Source organism: Meles meles, chromosome 3, assembly GCF_922984935.1.
Source record: "Meles meles chromosome 3, mMelMel3.1 paternal haplotype, whole genome shotgun sequence".
NCBI lineage: Eukaryota > Metazoa > Chordata > Mammalia > Carnivora > Mustelidae > Meles > Meles meles.
In genome coordinates, this window is record NC_060068.1 from 35,647,330 (window position 1) to 35,672,577 (window position 25,248).

The 25,248-nt window shown below is 55.2% G+C and overlaps 1 protein-coding gene across 6 annotated transcripts in view; it reads left to right on the forward strand.

Annotated features, from left to right (window-relative positions):
• Positions 1–25,248, forward strand: part of COL23A1 (collagen type XXIII alpha 1 chain) — a 296,135-nt gene that overhangs the window by 243,238 nt on the left and 27,649 nt on the right. For 5 of the 6 annotated variants that reach the window (XM_046000997.1, XM_046001000.1, XM_046000994.1 and 2 more), the window contains exons 4-5: positions 7,135–7,142; positions 8,795–8,821. In XM_046000997.1, the coding sequence (XP_045856953.1) occupies positions 7,135–7,142; positions 8,795–8,821 (35 nt within the window). The remainder of the gene's footprint in view (positions 1–7,134; positions 7,143–8,794; positions 8,822–25,248) is intronic. The other variant, XM_046000995.1, reaches the window with a different exon arrangement.

A 25,248-nucleotide genomic window follows, 5' to 3' on the forward strand; every position in this document is an offset into this window, starting at 1 on the left:
GGCCCTCTGCCTGCTTATGCAAGCTCTCGCTCAAATAAATAAAATCTTAAAAAAAGAAAAAAAAAGTAAATTGTTATTCATCCAAACCAAATTATTTATTAAGATGATAATTATAAACCCCAGGACAACCACTAAGAAAATTATTCCAGAAGTATGGCAGGAGAAACAACAGAATTAAAATAGTATGCTAGAAAATATCTATTTAACAAAAAGAAGCAATAATGGGTAATAGAGGAACAAAAAAGACATAAAACCTAGAGAAATTAAATATTAAATTGGCACACATAAATCCTGCATTAAAGGGTAAAAGGATTTTAAGAAACCCAAATACCCAGAGAAATCCTGAGAAAGAACAAAAGTCAGAGGCATCATGCTTCCTGATTTCAAACTATACTATAAAACTATAGTAATCAAAACAGTATGGTACCAGTATTAAAACAGACACCCTTAGGCACATAGACCAATGAAACAGAATCCAGAGTCCAGACATAAACCCACCAATGGAGTGCAATGGTTCCAGTTTCTCCACATCCTTACTAACACTTATTTTTTTATAGTAGCCATTCTACCTAATGGATGTGAGTTGATGTCTCGTTGTGGTCTTGATTTGCATTGCCTTCTTGATGATGATGTTGAGTGCCTTTTGGATCACACTATTTATTTACTTACTTATATAAAGAATCCTCAGGGACACCTGAGTGGCTCAGCGGTCAAGCGTCTGCCTTTGGCCCAGGTCGTGATCCCAGGGTCCTGGGATCGAGCCCCATGTCAGGCTCGCTGCTCAACGGGGAGCCTGCTTCTCCCTCTCTCTTTGCCCCTCCCCCCACTCCTGCTCACTCACATGCGTTCTGTCTAATAAATAAATAAAATCTTAAAAAAAAAAATTAGAATCCACAGAGGAGCGCCTGGGTGGCTCAGTCAGTCAGGTAGCCAACTTGATTTCAGCTCAGATCATGATCTCAGGGTCCTGGGATTGAGCCCCATGTCAGGCTCCACCCCCAGTATGGAAGCTACTTAAAACAATCACGAAAACAACAAAAATCCAATTGCTTTCCACTCGGGCTTCTCATCGGTGCTCCTGCCTGCCCCGCACAGCGTAATGAGCAGGGTGATTTCTAGAGTCATTCTCCATACCCAGGCTGGCCTTTCAGGCCCTGAATCCCAGGGAGGCATCCTTACCCCTGACCGTGCTGCCCAAAATGCTGGGGGCGGGGGGCCCCTTCTGAGGTCCCATCTCATCAAGACTCTCCTCAGACCTGCTGTTCAGTTAGGGTCGGTTCTGCAACATGAGTGAAAACCACAAAAAACTACCATCTGTGCTTCTCTTCCCCCTGCAATCTAAGGGGTGTGTGAGGGCACGTGCATGTGTGTCTGTGCATTGGTGTGTATGCCAGAGAGTGTGCAAGAGAAAGAGTGAATGCTGTCATTCCAGCCAGCATTTGTGTTTGGTGCCTATTAGGTGTTGCTGCTGTTCTGGGCACCTTATACATGTACAGTGTGTCCCTCAATGCTCCCTGATGGTACTGGCCAAATTAAATCCGGGCCAGAGACCGGAGCTGAGTGCCGGCTCTCGGACTCATTACTGACTCTGGATTTGCCAGCCTGCAAGCCTCATGGTATCTACCCACGAACTCAGTTTAAAAGTCCACCCAGTTTAAGGGGCACCTAGGGGGCTCAGTCGGTTAAGCAACTGCCTTCGGCTCAGGTCATGATCCTGGAGTGCTGGGATCAAGTCCCGCATGGGAGGGGGCGCCTGGGTGGCTCAGTGGTTTAAGCCGCTGCCTTCGGCTCAGGTCATGATCTCAGGGTCCTGGGATCGAGTCCCACATCGGGCTCTCTGCTCGGCAGGGAGCCTGCTTCCCTCTCACTCTCTCTGCCTGCCTCTCTGCCTACTTGTGATCTCTCTCTGTCAAATAAATAAATAAAAATCTTTAAAAAAAAAAAAAAAAGTCCCGCATGGGGCTCCCTGCTCAACTTCTCCATCTGACCCTTCCCACTCTTGTGCTCGCTCTTTCTCTCTCAAATAAATAAGTAAAATCTTAAAAAAAAAAAAAGCCACTCAGTTTAAAAGCCCCAGAAAAACATGGCTGAAGGTCTCCATCTTCATGGTGGGCTGAGTCTTAAAGGCACCTGCCAGGTAGAAGGAAATATTCTTCCCAGTTTGCTTTTCCAGAAATATACCCTTTGGGAAACCCTCAGGAGCTACCTGTTCCCCAGAGGGGCAAAGAGCTCCTGGTTTGGGAACCCCTTTTGAGCTACATCAGTTCAGTTCAAGAGGCCACAGGCTCAGTGAACCCTCTACTCTGACCCATTTTATTTCGTTCCCAAGTCATCTGGCTCATATTTCACTGCCCCCCACATTCCTGACAGCAAAGTAAATGGATGCAGGCAATGCCTGGGACACATGTTTGAAAGCTGCGTGCGGAACGCGTGGGAGGCCCTGCAGCCAGCCTCACTTTCTTTTTTTTTTTTTTTTAAGATTTTATTTATTGGGGCGCCTGGGTGGCTCAGTGGATTAAGCCGCTGCCTTTGGCTCAGGTCATGATCTCAGGGTCCTGGGATCGAGCCCCGCGTCAGGCTCTCTGCTCAGCAGGGAGCCTGCTTCCTCCTCTCTGTCTGCCTGCCTCTCTGCCTACTTGTGATCTCTCTGTCAAATAAATAAAATCTTTAAAAAAAAGATTTTATTTATTTATTTGAGAGAGAGAGTGAGAGAATGAATGGGGGAGGGGCAGAGGGAGAACATGGGACTCGATCCTAGCACCCTGGGATCATGACTGAAGGCATGAGCTGAAGGCAGACGCTTAACCGACTGAGCCACCCAGGCGCCCCCGGCCTCACTTTCGAAGCAGCTCAGGGGAGCTCTCTTGGAAACTCCCCAAGGCAGTTTCTCTCTGCGCCCTTTTTTAGGCTCAGAGTCAGACAGCCTGGGTTCTGTCCCAATGGGAGCAGGACGTGACTCTGGGCACGGTAACCTTTCTGAAGCCTGTGTTCTCGTCTGTAACCTGTGCCCGGGGAAGATGTAGCGGGGGTTGTGAGATTTGGGGGAAAACCACGCAGCTCCCAAGTTGGGAGTCGGGAGTGAGTAAAGGCTCTTTTTACAGCTTCTCCTGCTGCTGCGCCCCGCCCCCGCCCCCTGGCTGCACACTCAGGAAGGCAGGGCGCTGGGCAGGGCGCTCACGATGATAATCCCAGTCTGAGCTTTCTTTTCGTCTTCCTTCCTTTCTTCTTCTTCTTCTTTGTTTCCTAAAGATTTATTTATTTATTAGAGAGAGAGCAGGAGCAGGAGCGGGAGGGGAGGGCAGAGAAAGGAGAGAATCTTAAACAGACTCCATGCTGAGCGTGCAACCTGACACAGAGCTCCATCTCAGGGCCCCGAGATCAGGACCTGAGCTGAAACCAGGAGTGGGACACTCAGCCGACTGTGCCCCCTCTCCCAGGCACATATCTGTCACTCCCTGTGCCCTTACCCCTACGTGGCTAGAGCCCATGACTGGTCTTTTTTTTTTTTTTTTTTTAAGATTTTATTTATTTATTTGAGAGAGAGAGAGCACGAGCAGAGTAAAGGGCAGAGGGAGAAGTGGCTCCCCACTGAGGGGGGAGCCCAATGTGGGACTCGATCCCAGGACCCTGAGATCCTGACCTGAGCTGAAGGCAGACGCTGAACAGACTGAGCCACCCAGGCGCCCCCAGTGGGCTGGGCTTGGTCTTCATCTTACTCAGCTCTCTGCAGTGCAGGGCACAGGCAGCCACCCCCTACTCCTCAGTGCACTTTCTCCCCTCAGCTTCTAGGAATTCCCTCTCTTCTTCCCAACTTCCAACTGTTGGGACATCTCTGAGTGCGGTGTATTGTGTGTGTGTGTGCACGCACGTGTGTGTGTATAAGGTTGAGCTCCTGCTCCTTCCAGCCAAACCCGCCCAACCCACAGTCTCCTCACCTCTGCTGATGGCAACTCCATTCCTACAGTGATTCCCGCTAGAATTGTGGCGTCTTTCTCGACTCCTGTCTCTCAGGCTTCAGAGAAGTCCTGTTGGCTCCACCTTCAGAATCCATCCAGAGACCAGCCCCTGTGCACCCCTTCCCCTGCACTGCTGCTTCTCTTTCCGTTGTACTTGTCATTTCATAGGTGATGTACTTGTTTGGTATCTTGGGTACCTCCCTCGCTAGAAGGTCAACTTCTTAGGACGGGGACCTTTGTCATGGTCCCTGCTGTGTCCTGCGAGCCCAGAACAGCAGGTGCTCCATGAATGTCTGCAGAGTGGATGTGCCAGTAGATGGGAGAGGGAGAACGTGTCAAGGGGGACTCGTCATTGTCCGGGTCACTACAGGGGTGGGGGGGGGAACATCACCCACAGAGACTAGGAACCAGGAGAGGAGCACGTTTGTGGGCAGAAGACCAGGAGCATGTCTGTGCACCTTGGCTGGGCTTCTGAGGTGCAGCTGGGCGTGGAGACCCCTATGTGGAACACTTCTGCATTGGGTAGTCAAGAGTGTGATGAGATCCCTGGGGAGGACAGGAGAGGTGGGGACAGATGAGTCCAGCGGAGAACTGAAGAGAAGAAAGCCTTTGCCATGAGCTCTGAGGAGCTTCTGTGTGAGACTGGGATGGATGGAGCCAGATGAACAGCGAGGGAAGTGGGAGGAACGTGACCTTTTGGAAACCAAAGGGAGAGAAAGTTTCCAGAAGGCGGGCTCACTCAGCAGTGTGGGATGAGGAAGAGAAATCCTTGGCCGGCTGACCGATGTGGCGGCAGGTGGCGGGGGACTCTAGGGATAGAACCCCTATCAGAGGGTCACGAGGTGTGTGGAAGTTGTGGAGTTAGAGGCAGTGACAGGAGAGCCCTCTTCCCAGCAGCGAGGAGAGGAGAGCCAGGGCCAGAGCCGAAGAGGGTGTGTGAGCAAAGGATGGGCTTTCTGCAGAGGAACTGGAGCCGTCCCAGAGCTGCTGGGAAGCATCTGCTGGAGAAAGTGGGTTCAGTGCAACAGGCAGGGAGGCACCTGTGGGTGCAGGGCCCCTGGAAGGCAGGGCAGGTCGGCTCCTCCAGCTTCCATGACTGGACACAGACAGGAGGCTGGGGACAGACGCAGGTACGGGCTGGTATGTGCATGTAACGTCAAAAAGATGATGGTGCATCCGTCCAGTGGCTTTGCTTTTCCTGGGAAAACAAGGCACTAGGTCCCCAGCTGAAGGTGAGAAGTCTGTTGTGCGGCTGACCACGTGACCAGCGCCCTGCCCCACCCTAGTCTAGACTCAGGGGACCCTCAGCACCCCTCCCCACATTATCATTCTCGGGCATGAGCACTACCATGCATCAGTCTTTCAAGCCAAAGATCTTTGTCTTTTCGCTCCTTCTTCTATGCCCCGTGCACCCCTCCACCCCCGACTATTAAGTCCTGTGGGTCCTCACTGAGAACGATCTTCTCAATCACTTCTCTCCTCTCCATTGTGAGCACGTGAGTCCCAGCCACCATCACCTACATGGGGACAGCAACCCTGCACCCATTCTCACGCCTCCCACCCCTCCTCTGAGCAGGACCCTTCCAGCTCCCTGCTTCCCACTGCCCTTCAGATCTCATGGCATGGACACAGGGCACCAAGCTCTGGCTGACCTTCTCCCCACATCCTCCCCTCCCCTCTGTGGACCCCAGCCCCTCAGAAGCCCAGTGGTCCTGGTGCGCTGGGGGCTTTACCATCTCTGCCCCACGGCTCCCTCCCCCTTCCTAATCATCTTTCCCCTTCAGAACCCCGCCTGGCTCGGAAGGGGCTGCACTTTTTGCTGAGTCAATGTCTCAAGCATCTGTCCTTCCCAGAAAGATTCTGCAAGTCCGAGATCCTGCCTCTTGTATTCCCCAGTGGGCCCCCTTACTTCGGGGTGCAGGTCCGGCTCATCAGTGGCGATCCACAAATATGCGTGAGCCAACTGCCTGCCGAGTGTCCCCTCCTTTCCTGTGCCAGTGTGGCTATCCAGACAGAGGCCTTCAGGGAGCAGAGAGATGACTGGATGGGGTGGGAACAGCATGCCTTTAACGGAGAGTGTATGGGGTTCGAGAGTCAGGAGAACTCTTTCTAGAATGAGTTCTACCCCTTAACCCACCATATGGCCTTGGACAAGTCATTGCTTTCCCCCTGGGCACGCGAGTTGTTATCACACATCCCTCAAAGATGGCTGAGAAGGTCAAATGTAATGTGGTTTGGAACCCAGGAGGCAAAGAAGACACCTGTGGGCTTCTCAAATGTTCTCCAGGAGTCCTCATCTGTGGGGGGGGGGGGGGGGGGACAGGTGTCAGCGTCCTTTCCTGGAGCAGCACCCTGTGTTTCTGGACTCAGCCCCTTCACCTTCCCCATGCACACCAAGACCCTGCATCCCTAACCCCAGGCTGAGCCATGGGCACCCCCTGCCTGTCTGCTCAGCAACACCCAGACCTGTACCCTTAGGAGTGCTCTGCCCTCTGCCCCAGATGTTTTCTCCCCCAGGTCTTTACCCTTCAGTAGAAATGGGGGCGCCTGGGTGGCTCAGTGGATTAAGCCGCTGCCTTCGGCTCAGGTCATGATCTCAGGGTCCTGGGATCGAGCCCCGCAGTGGATTAAGCCGCTGCCTTCGGCTCAGGTCATGATCTCAGGGTCCTGGGATCGAGCCCCGCATCGGGAGTTCTGCTCAGCAGGGAGCCTGCTTCCTCCTCTCTCTCTGCCTGCCTCTCTGCCTACTTGTGATCTCTCTCTCTGTCAAATAAATAAATAAAATCGTTAAAAAAAAAAAAAAAAGAAAGAAATGAACTGAGCCCAGGTGAGCGCCCACATTTGTTCTTCAGGCGGGAACAGGTCTGATTCCTACCTGGCTTTTGCCCAAACCAGACGTGGGTGGGCCCCAGACAGGGAAATGATCGCCGAACCTGTACACCAGCAGGGGAGGGGGAGGTTTGGGGGAATTGTCCTTATCACCCACACGACCAGCCCCTGCCCCTGCAAGGACAAAAGCCCCCCTTCTCCCTGCCACTTGGCTTTGGGGCCTGTGGGAGCATCAAAGGCTTGCAAGGAGGGGCGACCAGCAGCTGTGTGAGGGAGGGGGGCTGGCCCAGACAAGGGGACCCTCTCTCCCTGCGACGCTGAATGTGGCTTCTCTGCTTGTGTTTTGCAGGTCCTCCCGTAAGTGTCCTGGATTATCCTCTCTGTTCCTGAAAGATAAGACCTGTCATTCTCTTCTGTATCTATTCCATGAAAATAATCTTTAGTTAAGGAGGTGTGTTGTGTCCTTTAAAAAAAAAAACAAACAAACAACAAAAAAAAACCCTGTCCTGGACAGGAGCCATATTTTCTTTCTTTATTTTGTAGAGGAATCCCAGCACAGGATTCCATGGGCTTGACTTCCCCTGTGAAGCATTCTGTGACCCTTTTCCTTCTAGGAGAGCTGGCCCGGGTCTGGCCGAGCCTCAGGGACTCTCTGGCTCAGCCCGGGTGCACAGAGATGCAAGTTCCCTGTCCTCATTTTCTAAATGCTCTGCGGCAGTTAATCTGTTTAAATGTTTTTGTCTCCCGTGCTTTGGCGCGAAGGGCTCTGGAGCCAGGCAGCGATGCCAGGAATCATGGGGTCCCTTTTCCTGATTGGCCAAACTAAGTTTGCCTCCTGGGTTTGGGTAGCTGAGCCCTCCAGGGAGCAGCGCACCCCCCAACCCGGGCTACCCAGAGTGGGGAGCTGGGAGGACGGTGCACTCAAGGGACTGGCCGCCAGGGGGCAGCGCGGAAAGCAGGGGATGCTCGGCGCCCTGGATCTCCTGGACTCAGGGCTCCTTCTGCAAAGCACGTGCCAGGTCCATCTTTGATTCACCTTGGCAGTTTTCTCAGAGCCGGATGCATCCTGACGAATCCATTCAGGGAGCTCCCTGATGGTCCGCTTGAGCCCAAGCGAACCTTCTGAAGGAATGCCTTTCGGAGAACAGTTCTATTTTTGACTTCCCCTTAGCATGACTCACTGCCCCTTGGGCACCCTTCGGGGTCCAGCTCCCCCCCCCCCCCCCCCGTGCGTGCAGTGGCACCACACCGGGCCAGAGGGCGAGCCAGCGAGGATGGTAGATGTATTGGCCACTGGCAGTTTCTGGCTGTTGAGTCATTCCTGGCTGTCACGGGAAGGCTAACCTGTGTGAACTTGCTGGAAGTGCCTAATGCAGAGGACAGAGGAGTGATTTTCTTTACTTTTTTTTTTCTTTACTTGGCTGTTAAACTCTTAAGTGTATTCAACGAATGCAGAATTCTCAAGCTGAGATGGGTGCTGAGTATGGGACAGTGGCCAGGCAGTCAGTGCTCAGAGCCCATCGGGCAGAGAAGCATCTGGGAGCAAGAAATTACTCCCCCCCCTGCCCCCCCACCCCCATAGCTCAGGCTTCCAAGGCTGTCTGCCCCCCAACCAGAGCTGTTTCTGCTCTCTAGCCCTGATTTGGGGAGTCCTTTTCCATGGTGGCAGTGACATCACCCTTCAGAATCGCCATGTCCCCCTGTGGTCCTTGCCATGTGCCCTCTGCCAGCCCCCCCCCAACCACGTGGGTGTGCTCCCTGGTGGCACCCCCCCCCAGCTTGGCTCCAAGAGGCAGGAAATGGGCACTCCGTCTCCCAGACCCACCAGAGCCCTGAGTGCCCCCCCTACACACACACCAGGAGTCATTACTAAACCATCAACCTTTTCTGCAAACCCCGCTGAAAGTGGGGGGATCACTGGGGGGGGGGGGCGCCTGATTGAGTTATAAGTGTTGCCATATGGTTTTCTGCTCAAAGTCTGATTATTAATGACGTATTAATTACCACAGGGGCAATCAGGACGAGATGGCTACCCGGTAATTTGCCATTTATTTTTTGCTCTTTGTGCCCTTTTCTCTGGAGCTGATCTTCTTCCTCTGAGCCTTTATTTAACTCTGTCTGCGCTCCTGCCCCCTCCCCCACCCTGCCCTTCTGCTCTCAGTGGCTGAGGTCTGTCTGTAGAGGGAGGATTAGCAGTAGGCGCTCTGCCATCTGTCTGCTGCTCCCTGTCCTGTAGGCAAAGCAGAGGCTCAAGGAGGAGACTCCTTGGCATCCCGAATCTTCCAGAAACTCTTGCCGCCCAGGCTGTCCGTGCTGAGCTGAGGGTCTGGCTCTTGGCGGTGGAGCACCCCACCCACCCACCGACCCTGGCTCAGCCGCCCGCCTCTCTCCCCAGCGGGCAGGGGGCTGCTTGTCCCAGCCCACCGGCGTCCTGTCAGCACTCAGGGATCGGGAGACCGGTTGGTTCCCATGTGGTCTTCGTGGTGTCATCACTTCTCAGATCTTTTGAATTAAACCTCAAAGTTGGCTTATATTTGAAATCGGTATCCCCCCGCCGGGGCTGGGTGAGCACTGCCGGAAAAGGAAAATTACATGGAGCTGTGCTGTCTAGTCCTGCTCAGAGAGGTTAAGGAGCAGGGCCCCTAAATCCAGAAGTCCTGACGCATCAGAGCGTCCGGGGTTGGGGGGTGGAAGGAGAATGTGGCAGGACCTGGGGTGCGGTTGGAGGATGGAAGTTGTTCTGTGCCCTCCAGCCAGGAAGACAGAGGGAGGGAAATGTGGCTTGATTCAGAGGCCTCACTAATGACCAGCTCTGTCCAGAGTCGGGACAGGCTGGTGGTGGAGGGCGGGGCGGGGGTTGGGGTGCTCCCCGCAAGTGCTGCTGGAGCCGCCTTCCCAGGGGGCTGTGGATGGCAGTCCAGGCCCGAACACTGGGCACCGGGCAGATCTGGGCTTGGAGGTCAGTGCTGTGCCTCCCAGCTGGGGGCCCCAAGAAGAGTGGGTGGTGAGTGGGGTGAATGGGTTTCTTCCCTCGTCCCCCATATTGGCTCCTCTGAGCATAGAGTGATATTGACTCCTTTCTCTCTAGCTGTGAGCCTGAGAGAGGGTGCTGGCTGATGGTGGGGGTAAAGGACAGGATTTCCAGACCAGCCCCCAGGTCCCTGATGCGGACTTAGGAAGCCGGTCTTTACCACTCACTGGCTGTGAGGCTGTAAGTCTCCCGCTCCCCCACTGTGAGGAGGGCAGTGGGGTCCAGGTGAAGTGAAGTGAGGTTCTGCCTGGAGCCTCCCAACATCGAAGGTCACCACGGGCAGGTGACTGGCCTGTGAGGAATTAAGCCAGAGGTCTGGCATATGAAGGGCATGGTGCCCAGCCTGGGCCAGAGATGGGACTCCGTGAGTTGGGGAAGGAGAGGTGGAGGTGGGGGGTAGGGGTGGGGGTTGGGGGGATGGAAGCGCAGTCATTGTGTCCCTCTGGTGTGAAGTTGGGAGCTTTCTGGGAAGGAAATGGCCAGGCCTGGCGAGGGGTGAGGGGACCCTGTCAAAATCTCGGATCATGCACCCACGAGTGCACAGGGTCTGGGTGCCCCTTTTCCTGAGGTCCCCTAGCCCTGGCTTGAACCCGGGCTTCCCTTTCCACACTGATATGGCATCTTCCCCGGCTGGGCTGCTGAGTCCAAGGTGTCCATGCCTTGAGCACCAGGAGCCAGCCAGGCCCAACTGTGTGCCTCCCAGCACCCTGGTTCCAGGAGTCCCACTGCTTGGGTGGTCACTTCTAGGATACCCACGGGCTGGGAGTGACACCCCACCAGCCTCCTGCAGCGGGGAAAGCAGGCCTTTGGGGGCAGGAGGCAGGTGGGACGACCTTCTCTGGCTGGGCTCGCAGGGTCCATGTGTTTTGTTTTTTGTTTTTTAATATTTTATTTATTTATTTGACAGAGAGAGATCACAAGTAGGCAGAGAGAGAGAGAGGGAAGCAGGCTCCCTGCCAAGCAGAGAGCCCGATGCGGGACTCGATCCCAGGACCCTGAGATCATGACCTGAGCCGAAGGCAGCGGTTTAAACCACTGAGCCACCCAGGCGCCCGGTCCATGTGTTTTGAGCTGAAATTCAGGTCTGTTGACCCATAGACAGTCTGGCTCCCAGCCTGGGGGCGGGGGAGGTGGGTGGGAGGCGGTACGATAGCTCCACCATTCTCATCCCAGAGGTTAGGGTGGCTGCCACAGCAGGTGAAACCCGGGCCACCTCAGAGACACCTGAGTATCCATGGGCTTGGAGTCGCTCAGACCCAACTCAGGATCCTGACTCCCCTCTGTGGCCTTCGGCGGGGTCCTCCACCTCGCAGAGGCTAGGGAGGTCAAGGGCATGGAAGATTAAATAGGCTAACGTACGCAGAGCCAAAGGGCAGCATGGATTCAGCAGGCCCTTGACCATGCCGCTGTCTTTCCTCACCAAGGAAAGACCCAATGAGAGTGTGAGTGGTGGGGAGGGACAGAGGGAAAGGGAGGAGCAAACTCCCGGCTGAGCAGGGAGCCCAGAGGACTTGGGACTCCCTCCTAAGCTCATGATCTGAGCCAAAGGCAGACACTTAACCCACTGAGCCACCCCGGCGCCCAGGAAGTCATTCTGAGCCACCGACATTCCCTGGCAGTGTTGGAAAAGGAAAAGGCTTTGAGAAGGGTCAGTTTTAAGAAAAGGTCTTTTTCTGCAGGACCAGCTCAAGCCTCAGGGAGGACTTTTTTTTTCCTTTGTGTTAAAAACAGGTCACTTCCCAAAAGGAAGTGAGGCCAAAAGAAAGGTCGTGGGGGGGTGGTTGTGGTAGAGACTGTGCATGCTGTGTGTTCTTGTGTTCTGGATTAATCCAGGCTGGCTACTCCCCTGAGCAAGAGCAGCTGAAACCAGGTCCATATGTGGACCTAAGAGCCACAGTCAGGAGCCAAGCGGGACAGTGGGGCAGGTTGTAGACCGACAAGCGTCCATGGTCACCTTTGGCGCAGCCTCCTTGCAAAGAGGCCAGCCTGCCCCTGTCTGTGCGAGAAGTCACAAATAGCTCCCTGCTGATGACAACATACGCGTGTTTATTAGAAAACCATCCCAAAATAGAGAAAAGCGCAAAAAAGGAAAAAGTGATCATCCATAATCCTACCACCCACAGATAAGTCTTCCCAGTGTCTCTGTGGTTGTTCTTTTGGGACTTGTTATGTGTGAGTTTGTTTTCATTTATGATTCTAAAAATGGGATTACTGGACATACTTCTTTGGAGACTTTTTTTTTTTCTTTTCACTTAATATAGCATGAGATGTTTCCACATCCTTCAGAATTATTCTAGAATGTACCAGCTACATAGCATTTTTTCATCTGTATAATTTAACCCCAGTCTAAGTTATGGTGTTTATATTGACAGTCTTTTACTCCTATGATCCACATCCTATATTTATTCAAATATAGGTGTATTTCCATGATTATCTCCTTAGAGTCAATATCTAGAAGTTGAGTTGCTGGACTAAAGGGTTTGCATATGTTGAAGGCTTTTGATGTGTGCCAAATTGCCCTCCTGGGGGCTATTCTAATTTACATTCCCACCAACACCGTAGGAATGTTGTATATTTCCCCAAACCCTAGCCAACTGTGGGTATTATCATACTTTTAAATCTATGCCAATATGATAAGTTACAAAAATATGTGCATGTATGTATCTTGTTTTAATTTGGGCTATATTCTAATGAGAAGTGCAGTCTTGGAGATTTAACTAGTTTTAAAAACGTTTGTGTAAACCTAACTACTGCCGCCTGGTGGTAGAGATTAGAATTGCAGGTATAATTGAAAGAGGAAATCAGCATTTTCTTTAAGAGCTTTTGGATCCTGGATGGTCCTGGGACATCATGGAATCAGCAGCCTAGGGGGAATTCTGAGCTCCGAAAATTGTATGTCAGAGGTGGGACCCACAAAGGAGCCCTAGGCACTGTGCTCGTCTTGCATTTTGGGGGTAGTAGTCAGCATTTATGTTGATAAAGTGATTTCTGCCATCTCATACATAGGAGGCTTGGCTCTGTTCAACAGATCTGGAAGACGTCCTGCCCTGTGCTGGGTACTGGGCTGGCACAAAGATGAGTCACACCAGTGGTAGTCTTTGAGGAGCTGTGAGGGAGGGGGACCAACACAAGCAAACCAGTCTGCCTTAGGATGGAAAGGAAGGAACAGTTAGGGGTCACCGTGACTCCTTGGAGATTTCTTATACAAACGCTTTCTTCACTCCAAACGGTGGCTTCTGTCTAAGAGGAAAGGCTCCATCTTGCCTACACCTTGACTTTTGCACGTCGAAATCCTTTCTCTTTGAAATTTTGATTGACTCTTTTATTTTTTAAAGATTTTATTAATTTGACAGAGATCACAAGCAGGCAGAGAGAGAGGAAGGAAGCAGGCTCCCCACTGAGCAGGAAACCCAATGTGGGACTCGATCTCAGGACCCTGAGACCATGACCTGAGCTGAAGACAGAGGCTTAACCCACTGAGCCACCCAGGCGCCCCTTGATTGACTCTTAACATCGAGCTTTAGTGACTTTCTGGTTGATTTTACACCTTCAGAGCGCAGTTTAAACATTTTTCTAAAAATGCGTTTGTGGCCTATCTTACAGGACTTAAGGTTTCCATGAACCTGAAAGTGTGAGGAGAGCGTCAGGTTGTGAGGCCAGACATGCAGAGAGTTGATGAAATCCAGCCAGGCTGGTGTGGGGGGCTGTGCTCACTGAGCAGTAAGTCTGTGTCAAATGCTTTCCCGGGTCTTTGGACCAAAACCAAACGAGAGACAAGGAGAGGTGTGTGTCGGTTAAGCATCTGCCTTCGGCTCAGGTCATGAACTTGGGATCCTGGGACCCAGCCCCACGTCGGGCACTCTGCTCAGTGAGGAGTCTGCTTCTCCCTCTCTCTGTTCTCTCTCTGGCGCTCTCTCAAATAAATAACATTTAAAAGAAGAAAGAGAGACAAGGGGAGAGAAACACTAGACAAGGAAACCAGTAAACCAACAAACAGTGAAATGTGCTAGGAAGAGGATAAAGCAGGGATGTATGGAGAATGCCAGCTGGACTCGTGGGTGGGCATAACGGGGATTAAGTCATCCAAAGGCTCTTGGGGAGGGTGACGTTTGAGCTGAGCTTTTAACAGTGAAAACGATGCTGAGATCTTGTGGGGAAAGTGTTCCTGGAGGGAAAAAAGCAAGTGCATGAGGCCATGAGTTGTGGAGAACCTTCACGTATCCAGAGTACACAAGAAGGGTATGGGGCAGGAGGGCGTTGGGGGGAGGGAGGGGGGTGATGGTGAAGCCGGAGAGATCTCCAGCCCTGCGTGGCCGGAAGCTTGTAGGCTGTAGGCTAACAGGCTGACCAAGGCTGGAGGCCAGGGAGACCTGGCTTTGTGTTTATAGAAACCACAAGCTGACTTGCCAGGGACTCAGAGATTTAACCCCCCTCCTGAGGGAAGAAAGGACTGTCTCTTCCCCTCCCCCTCCTCCTCCCCCCAAGCCCTTCCAACAAGCCCTGGGAAGCAAGTGCACTTACTGAGAGCTGGTGCTCACCCTGGGAGGTCCGTGGTCTCCTCCCTGCTTGACAGATGAGGAGGCTGAGCACTTGGCTGAGACATAAGGCCCACCCACATGACAAAGCCCAGAATCTCACACAGGCTGGGGGACTCCTCCCTCTGGCAAACCGGCTTGGGCAGCAGGTGGGGGCTCAAGGCCGTCTCACGTGGTGGCACGAGGGTCTTTCTTCTCTTAGCACCCAGGGACCCCATATCTGAAGTTGATGTCCTCTCGACCTCCTACCGTGCTTTTATCCGAAGCCGGAGCTCACCCCATGTGCCATGCTATTATCAGCTTGTCCAGACCCTTCCCTACTCTCTGGAAGAACCAAAACGGAAAGCCAGGTCTAACGTAAAGAAAGACGTGTGTTTCTCCCTTCCACCACTCTGGCCAATGTGAAGCTGGACCCAGTGACATCGGGAATTAGGTCTGTGCGACACTTCCTAGTTCAAAAGCATATCTCAACCCTAAACGTGCCCATTGGATGAAAAGCTGAAGTTTACAGTGGCCACGCTGCACGTCCAGATCTCGACGTGGGCAAGGACGGGGGGCAGGGGTGCGCCTGGCTTCCCTCCTGAAAACGCCCCAAAACCCAGGCCATGAGACCCTCCCATACAGAGAACTCTCCAGCGTCACCAGGAGGGCTGTGATACATAGGGGCAGGGCTTTGGGCCCCGCGGAGGAAGGAGTGGCTAACTCTCTGGGACAGGGGGATGCCTCACAAAAGAGGGACATCTGAGATGTGTCTTGAGGGAGGAGCAGGAGTTCGGCAGGAGGGCAAGCTGGGGAGACATTGCACGCGGCACCCATGTGGGCGCTGTCAACCCCATGGGGGGTACAGTGGGGTCCCCTGTCCCCTGGGGACAGTGCCTCTGGGGTCAGCAGAGAGAGGAAGCAGGTGAAGTTGAATGCAGGGTTTGGAGGCCACAGAAACCCCAAGTGATGTGGACAGGTGCAAACACGGAAGAGACAGACCTCCCTGGCAACAGGGCAGAACGGAAGGAAGGGGTTCTAGAATCAGCGCGGGGTGCACCCCCAACCTCGGGAAACCAGCACCCAGAACCCAGGTCCCAGGGAATGCCTCGCCTCGCTCTGGGCTGAACGGTGGTCAATGAGACAGGGTCTCAGCCTGGGACCAATTTTGAAACACAGAACTCCGTCGGACCGTTTGGAATGAATCAAGTGAGCCAAAAAGGACCACGGAGTGCTACACATTCTTATGCTTTCTTGCACTCTCGAAGTTCAAAAACAGCTTTGATTGGAAAAATGTAATTAGTTAAGTGATTCATCTGTAATATTCCAAATTCATCTGTTTTTCGATTTCGACAACGTACGTCTCATTTTCCTCTGGCCCCCTGCGGCGCCGCTCCCCAGCCCCCAGCCCCCCAGATTCCGGGTGGAGTGGGGATGGGATGAAAGGAGACTTCCCGAGCCCCCGATAATGGCCCCCAGATTGGAACCTCGGGGAGACACAGCTGGGGAGGGAGAGGGCCACTTCACTGGAATTTCCTCCCCAGGGTCCCGGTTACCAAGGAGTATGCACTCCTTCACTCAGGCCCCTGGCCTTGGACCTGTGCTGTGTCCCCAGAGTCCTTTTGATTGTCACCTCTGGGGTCCCTGCATGCCTCGCTTACACTCCGTAGCTGTTTGCATCTTCTTGGCAGTAGCCGAGAGCCCCTAGCCCCAGATAGCAGCCTTGTCCCTGAGTCCAGCTCCTCCCACAGGACACCCCTGTAGGGGACCTGCAGATGAGGTCCCCTCCTATCCTTTGTGGGGTGGGGAGGGGGGAGGCCTGCAGTGACATCTTTGCAGACCGCAACCCTCCCCCCGATTGCTGGCTGAGCCTCTTCCCGCTTGCCCAGGCAACAAAGCTCTCCTCCCTGCAGTACGTGGAAGGCTTCATAGACCCGGACCAGGTTACCGAGACAAACTCAGGCCTTCCAAGCAAACAGACTTGAGAGAAAGCCATTATTTGGGTACAGAGGGGGCCCTGCCAGCTCCTCCTGAAGTCAGGGACTGGACTTGTGTCTTGCTCATGCAGTGGAAAGAGAATGGGCTTTGGGGTTCCTTAGACCACATGGCCTCAGGCACATCCCCAACCTGTCTTTGGCCACTGGGGTAACCCATAAATGACCCCACGAGAGCCCTTAATGCTGGGCACACAAGCTGGGTTCGGTGATGGCCGCTGACCTCAGCAAAAGAAGCCCTGGAGGCCGAAGGAGCCCCCTTTGGGCCAGTGTCCCCAGTTCCCAGAACCCTGGCTGTGACACCCCCCCCCCCCCCCCCCCCCCCCCCCCCCCCCCCCCCCCCCCCCCCCCCGCTGCAGGAGTCCTGCGGGCACCCTGGACGGCCCTCAGCGGGTCAAGAGCGCCCTCTGCTGACCCCAGGGTTAGACACCAAAGCAGGGATGTGGGGGGGTGGGGGGAACCCGACATCCATTCACATGGCAATTGGTTCTTTCAACAACCATGTATTTTGTTTTCATGATTTATGAAGCACTTTGTTTGGCACTTGGGATGAAAGAGTGAAAAAACAGCCCAAGGTCCCTACCCCCTTAGAGGTTGTGGTTGAGTGGGAGAGAGAATCAAAGTTCAACGTCACTCTGCACCAAGGTCAGGGCTGGGACCACACGCAACCCGGGCCTGGCCACATAGGGGTCAGGGGTGCTGCTCTGGGGTAGGGAGGTGTGACCTGAGGGCAGAATATAAGTAGTTGCTGACCCAGGTTGTTGCAGAGGAATATCCAAACAGAGGCCACAGAGAACAGGGCCAGCTGGCTTGGTTATAAGGGGGGAGGGGGGGTAGACAGGAGGGCGCGAGGGGGAAGAAGCCAGCATCTTGAAGCCAGTTGGCTGCCTCCCCAGAAGCCACAAGTTGGAGGGAATTTGCAGTGGTGTCCAACCTGGGAAGGACTGGACAGACACAAAAACTTCTCCAACCTATCAGACTGCCTAGGAAGCAGTGAGTTCCCCATCACTGGAGGTATGCAAGGCTGCACACCTGCTTACCAGGAAGGCATCTAAGGAAAGGCTGGCCCGAATGGGTCATCTCCCCACAAGTGAGTTGTTCCACCAGTAGAGCCTCTTTGGGGGGCTACTCAGACCCAAACTCAGTGTAGCAGGTGGGGAGCTCGGTGTGGGGGTCCTTGCCAGGTGCTTGCTGAAGCCAAAGGGGAATGATGGGGTGGGAAGCACTCAGGGTTTAGGCACGAAATTCAGGTTCGTGCTCCAGGTAGACCTGACCACGCCTGACCTCCCCGGGGAAGGCCAGGCTGTGGCAGCTGGAGACAGGGAGGCTGGTGGAGGCTGGTGCGGGAGAGAGGCCAGGTCCTAGGCAGGGACAGGTGAGGGACTGGAGAGGGGTCTACAGTTTGGAGAGATGGTTCAGAGCTGGAAATGCAGGCTCACGTGCTCCTAGCTGCGTTCCCTATATGGGCCAGCTAGGGGAGGACTAGGTGAGGCATGGATGTGGGAGAGCACAGGGACTGCTCCCCTCACTGTGGGGCTGAACTTGGGGGGGGCACAGGCCCCACCTAAAGGGGGCGCCACAGTGCAGCCCACGCACCTGGATCATTATCACTGCTTCCCCAACAGTTCGAGAGAAGCTGGAAATCCAAATTTCACACAAAATCTTTGGATCCTTAAGGGTTCCCACTAATTCAACACCAGTGCGGGGTAATTGCATTGCTGGAAACCAAGGAGGGTCGGCCTCACAGCCCAGGGGGTGGCAACAGGAGAGGCCTGGGTATGGCCGGGACCCCAGGGGTCCCCACAAAGCACCTGCAGCCTCAGTGTCTGCTGCCAGCCATCCCTGTCCCTCTGTCCCCTGGTCTCTCAGTTGCACCTTCTGCCTCTCTCAGACGATCTCCATCTTGTGGTTCATGCCACACGCAGACCATTACTGTGGGGTCAGCTGCTGCGTCCTGCTAGCTTCCCACCCCAGACTGCTAATTCCAGTGCCTTCCACCAGACCAGCCCCATGTGCCTGGGCTGGAGAAACCAGCCCAGAGGCTGGCGGCTCAGGGACACAGGGCGCGCCTCATTGACCATACTGCACGGTCCCACACCCAGTGGGAGTCGGGTGGGCGCGTGACTCCCTTCTCCCCACCCAGGAACCATCTTTCCTGATACCTGACAGGGTAATCATGTAGCAAGCAAATGTGTAATTTAAGCAGGTATTTTGGGATCGGTTCAAAGGCATAGCACCATCTCTTCCAGCCACGATGTATAATATGGACACAGACGTAATTGCTTCCAGTGCGCACAGGATAGACTGAGCGTGCCCTCTCCCCAAAATAGAAGCCAGATGGCTTCCTGGCCTCACAGGATCGTAGAGCTGAAAGGGACCCAGGAGATTTTCTAAGCGGAGGGTTACAAACCCAGATGCGTCTACAGAGCTGGCAGATCACCTGGACGGGGCAGCGGGCCACTCGAGGGGCAGGGCCTGCGGGCCAGGGGCGGGGCCTGTGGCCCAGGGGCGGAGCTATGCTAAGGAGGCTCTTGCCTCTCCAGCTTTGCCAGGCATGCCACCTGGGGGTGGAGAGGCGGCACCATCTTCCAACCTTTCTAGAAAAGCACTAACTTTGGATGTTTGTGCACAACATCCCAATTTTAAAAAGATTGCAACTAATTCAGTTCGTTGGGTTTGGGTTTGGGTTTCTTAACTGTATGAACCAAACCAAGCCTGGCTCTGGGCCAGCCCTTCAGCCTACAGACAAAGAGTCGGAGGGTGGCAGCTGGACCAGGCCTGTAACCTTGGCAGGTTCCTGGAACCCCGCCCAGCTAAAGTCTTCATGGCTGACTGAGTTGGGGCACCATTAACTGATGGCTCTACACAGGGCCACAGATCCCAGGACAGGGTTCCCAGGAGGAGCCAGGGCCCACCACCAGGGCTTGAGCTACAGCCGGGCTGGACCCAAGAAGCAACGGTCCTCTCTTTACCGCACGGCGAAATCCAGGCCCGGGAAATTACTAGACCTGGACAGTCTTGCTGTGGCCCATGTGTGTGAAGCCTGGTCTGAGAAATCAGAACCACATGAGGCTGACCTGCCCTGCGGCGGCTGCCCACCCACCCTAATGAGGGAGCCTTCACGCAGGAATGCACACATCCCAGCCTGGGACCCTGGGGCCCGACAGCCTTGTAATTTGATGAATTGTCAACATCTGGGCCGTAATTACTGGTCCCTGGACGGATAATCCTGGTAAGCCCCCTCACATCCACGGGCCCCGTCCTGGTGCAATTTGGAGGCTCCATTCCCCGACGGGAGCCGTCAGCATGAATTACAACTGGCAAGGGAGACAGTCACCTCGCTCCAGCCGGTCTGAGCATCGACTCCTGTCTGCATCTAAACACGGCCCGTTTATGGATTTAGCTCAGTGCAGCAGACACTGTCTCAGATTGGGGAGCCTGAGCCCCAACTAATCAGGGAAGAACAGAGCCAATCCCCGTGCAGGATAAACAGCCGGCCCAGCCCTTTTGCTTCAGGGTCCCTCCAGCAATGAGCCAGCAGACTCAGCTTCCAAACTTATTTCCCAAAGAAACCTCCCCTCCATTGCCGTTAATTTTTCCTAAGAGATGGCTCTGAAGAACCTAGCTTGGGAAATATTCAGCGGTGGGAAGTTGGGAGGGTGGGAGCAGACCCACGAAGGTGCAGCCAGAGTCCCACCGCCTGCCATTCAGAAGAACCAGACAAGGTCACTCCCCAGCACTGCCCAGGGCTCATGCAGACCCCATGCCTGTGTCAGCCTGCCTACAGGGTCTCTTGCCTCTGGTTGGTCTGGGAGGGGAGGAGGCAGAGGAGACAGACCTAGGACTCCTTCTACTGGACCTGTCCTTGGAGAGGAGAAGGACACATCCCCCGTTTTGCAGATAAGAAAACTGAGGCTCTAGGTGGCTCAGGTCACTGAGCTAGGCGAGGAACCAAGCCAGCATTTGGGGGGGCTCTCAGCCTGCCTGGCCTGCGTGTCTCGTGCACGGCACATCCAGCAACTGTCCTGGGGCTCTGCTGATCTGCAGTGGGTGGGGGGTGGGGGGGCAGATAGTGATTTAAAGCAGAACCGAGGCTTGTAAACAGCTGTGGGGTTTCCTGGAGGGCAGAATGTGTTGAAAACCTCTGGTGAATTCCATGGCTTTGATCAGGCAGGAGAGGGAGCCCACGGGAACAGACTGGCCACGGGCAGAGTGCTGTTGGCGTCCGACCCTCTGGAGTGCCTGTCCCAGGGAAGCGGGGGCTCCGAGAGAGAATTTGAACCCTGGCAAGGCCAAAGTTATGAGTTCGCCTGTGGCTGCCCCGCGTGCCTTCCTTCCCCGCTCCTTTTGTGGGAAATGCCCCCTAGTCTGGGGCGGGGGAGGGCTGCCTTGACAGGACAAGACCCCTGCCATCAAGGACGTGCCCCCACCCAGGCCCGAGGTCTGCTTGTCCAGACTGCTCGCACTCCTGAAGGCCCTCCTCTGCCCAGAACTGGCTTGCTGTCGGCTAGAACACTCAGTCTGGACCCTTCCCTGCCTCAGTCCAGGCTGACCATGCCCTCCACCCCGTGTTTGTCCTTGACTTCCTTCAGACCAACTCCTGGCCCTTCCCTCGAGAATTTCTGCTCTTCTGAGGACTTCCAGAGCCTGGCTCAGGCATCCTTCCAGCCCATGGAAACGTCTGGTTCATAGATGGTCCACACAGCCTCCCGGTGAGGCTGGGAACGCTGCCCTCCTGAAGAGCTACAAGCAGAACAAGGGTTTAGACAAGACAAGCTGCATGAAAGAAACCTATTTCACAGTGTGTTCCCTGGTGTTTTTCAAACTTACTTTGAAAGTTCTACTTACCGCAGATCCATTCCTCCTGTGGGGTCCAAGCCAAGGGAACATCTCAGGCTCCTTCCTGCAGCAGACACTTCTAGAAAAACAGGGTACCCACAGCCCTCTGTGCTCTCTGTCCACCCAGCAGACGTCCTGGAATGGGGCCTAGGGACCCAGCGTTGATGGACCAGAGACAGGCCCAGCCCCAGGAAGGGCCAAACCAGGACACATGCTCAGTGCCCACCAACGGGCAGGCGGGCTTTGGGCACCAGACCAGGAGGTTGGGACATCATCCTGCAGGAGTGAGGCTGCCCCAGAGGGGCTGCAACAGGAGAGCAGATCTACATTCTAGAAAGTTCTCCAGGGAATTGCATGGGAGAGACTACAGGTATTAGGGAAGGGCCACGGGAATGATGTTCAGGTCTCCGTGTGTGTCGTAAGCCTTTCCTAGAATGTGGTGAGGAGGGCTAGGACATGCCTTGCAGGACCAGGGACCAGAGTCCCTCGCATCCTGAAGCCAGATGGACCCACACATGTTCACTGTGCAGCCTGTAGAGGGCTTTAAAAATAAGAAAGGCAGGGGCTCCACATATGTGCTTCTCCAGACACGGACTGCTTCTTGGGGGGGGGGGTCACGCAGACAGTGGTGCCTGTGCCGCCCCCCCCCGGGAAAGGAGCTGGGGAGGGGTGAAGGAAGTTTGCTTTGTCCTGTCTGTCCTGTCTCCTTCTGCACGGGTCATGTGTTCTACTGAGTGCACACACACACACACACACACACACACACACTCACAGGCCAGCCACGCAGGGAGGCCTGCATCTCCTTGTCACAAGTGAGGAGGTCCAGGTCACCAGCTGGCATGTGGGCAAGGCTGGGTTTGGTCTCAGTTGTGTCTGAACCAGAGCCAGCCTCCTCTGACCACCTGGCATGTCTCCTGGAGCTGAGCCCCGGGGCTCTCTTCCAGAAGGATGGGGACCCAGCTGTGTGGTTGACAGCCTCGGGGGATGTTGCTGCTCCTCCTGGAGGCTCCCAGAAGGGCCATTTGAGCTGGGCTTTGAGGAACGAGTAGGAGTTCTCCGGGTGGAAGCAGGACTGTCTGCAGTGAAGGAACTGGGAAAGCACAGCTTGAGGCCAGGAAACAACGTGGTGGGTGAAAGTCCGTGGGCCTCCAGAGGCCCCAGATATACCCCCTGAGACCTCTGGAGCAGCTCTCTCCAAATCCCAGGGGCTGCCAGGAGGCCACGGTGTGGCAGAGTTTAGGGGAAAGCTGGGGCAAACCCAGGGCAGGGACAACCCTGCTGGGGAGAGCAGGTAATGAGGTTGCTGAGGCTCAGAGAGGTTGAGTGGCTCTCCCAGGGTCACACAGCAAGCATGTCTGTCTGACCCAGCACTCTCTCTGGTAGAGGCCTAGGGTGACAGAGGGTCCAGAGAGCTCTGCCCAAAGAGGGGCTGTTCAGTTGGGGAGACAGACATCCCAGGAATCCCAGAAGGAAGGCAAGGCCTATGAGCCTCCATCCTAGGTTCCCTGGGACCTAGGGGCCACCTGTCAAGAGTGCTGCCCTGTGCTGTGGGAGAAGGAGAACTGCCTGGAGAGGAGGGCCTGTTTCAGCCCTTGAACAGTCCAGATGCCTCAGCTTCTTCATCTGCAGGATGGGGCTGTGGGGCCTGCCTCCCAGGCCAGCAGTGAGGGTGGAGGCTGGGAAGGGTGTGGCCCCGGAGTCTCCGCCTCTGTGGCCCCAAGGAGAGGGGTGCCCGCTTCCCTCAGACCAGCCCTGCCGTGGGTCCCAGGGCCTGTGAGGGGCCCCTTGCTGCCAGTGACTTAGCTGTGAGGCCCACTGTGTCCTCCCTCCTAGCACGGCACGGCATGGGGAGAGGAAGGAGATTAACTTAGCTCTAAGCTTTGTCTCTTTTTTCATCTCTGTCTGCATGAGGGATTTGGGCAAATGAAGGATCGTGGTCGGGGATCTTGGCGCCCGGAGGACGGAGAGTGGAAGTGCCTTTCTGGGCTCCAGCCCTGGCCTGTTCTGTCTGGGTGGCCTGGGGCGAGACCTTTCCCTCCCCGGGCCTCAGTTCCCTCCTGTAAGACAGGGATATGATAACACCCGCTGCACAGGCTTGCTATGGTGATTCAGACTTAGTATGGGGGCCACGAGGAGCCCCCAGGTGAGACTCAGGGTGGGACTGGGCCCCTTGTGTGTTCCGGGCCTGGGTGAGGCCTAGCAGGGCCTGAGCATGGGGAGTAGAGGAGGAGCGGGGTCCAATTTTAGCAGACTAAGAGGGGGCCTCAGGCCCATGGATCCAAGGGTCAGGCCAGCCGGGAGCCAGCAGGAGGTGGGCCAGAGAGGGCAGTCCCTAGTAAGCCTCAGCCTGGGAGCCCTCCTGACCAGGAGCCCTCAGATCCTAGCTCTCCCCACCTCATCTCCTGGGATTCCTTCTGCCCCCAGGACATCGCCTCGAAGTCCGCACCCTCAGCCGACCTTGAGGCTGGTGGCCAGGGCTACTTAAGGAACAAATTTTCAGAACTGCCCTGGCTTCCTGCCTGGAGCAAGGCCCTGGTATGAGGAAAAGCCCCTCTTAGGGCATCTGGGGATGTAGCTGGCCCAGTTCAGGGAGATCTGACCGTGCAGCCAGGGAAGCTGACTGTTCGCTGTTGGGCCCCAGGCCACGTGCAGACCTGAGGGAGGAGAGACTGGCTTCCAGGAGCCAGAGAGTGTCTCCCAGCAGAGGAGCGGGCAGGGCCTTGAAAGCAGAGGGAACAGCCCACGCAAAGGCATGAATATGGGAAAGAAGCAGAGAGCTTGGGAAGACCAGGGACACAGGACAGCCCCAAGGCAGAGGCCGGGCTGGGCCATGAGGGCCCCCGTGCTGGGCACAGGAGTGCAGAATCCTCAGGGCAGGGACACGTGAGAGAGACCAGGATGGGAGGGAAGTTGATGCTGAGACAGAGCTCCTGTCTGCTGCTCACAGGTCCTGTGCCTCTGGGCTGTGCTCTCTGCCCACGGTGCTCTCCCTAAATCCCCAATTGTTACTTTCTCAGGCCAGAACTCCCTAATCTTTCCCAATACCCCCCAGAGCCTGGCAGGCTGTCCCCCTGCTCAGAACTGCCAGAACCCTTCGTCTGTCCTGCCCCGGACTTTCCACCTTACACTGTACGTATCTGCTCACGCTTCGTCTTTCTCACTATCTTTCCTTGCTTTGACTCAACACACACTGAGAGGCGCGCGCTCGGTGCCAGGCCTCATCCGAGCACTGGTGACACGGGGACCAGACCCTTTTCCTGGATCCGCGGGTAGACTTGTGTAGACCACGCGGTGACAATGCATGGTGTGATGTGCGACCCATAGAAAATGGGCCGGGTGCAGGGACAGATGGCCTGACTTCTGAGAAGTGAAGGAACCCCAAGGGCATCGTGAAGGAGGAGGTGCCTGAACAGAAGACGGCACACGAGGGCGTGAAGGGTGTGCCCGGCGGGCAGGCGGTGCATGTGCAGTCTCGGGGGAGTGGAACTGTCTAGAACATTTGCAGCGTCTGTGGAATGAGGAGGCCGCGCAGGGAGGAGGACAGGGATTGACAGAGACTGGTCAGACCCAGTTGGTGGCACTGCCCTCAGATTCTTGTATACTCCCACCTGGTGGGGGAGCTCAGCGGGGCTTTCTGAGCGGGCAGCGGCTGGACAGGCAGAGGGCACCCATAGGGGCTGCTTGGCAGCCATCCCTGACCCCCTGCAGATAACCACGGAGCCCCCAGAGCCTCTGGGATGTGCCAGCCCTTGGGACCCAGCCTTGGGAGAGTTGGCTTCTCTTGACCTTGACTTTGGCCTGCTAAGGCCACAGCAGTGCAGGGAATTAAAAGAGCCTTAAGGACTCTTCAGGCCTGTCTTAGCCTGTTTGGGCTGCTCTAACAAAGGGCCACGGACTGGGTGGTCTAGAAACAACAGAAATCGACTTCTCGCAGTCTTGGAGGCTGAAGGTGTGAGGTCAGGATACCAGTGCGGTTGGGGTTCTGGTGGGGGGCCCTCTTCCGGGCTGCAGGCGGCTGCCTCCTCCCTGTGTGCTCACATGGTGGACACAGAGGCCAGCAGCTCTCTGGAACCTCTCTTCTAAAG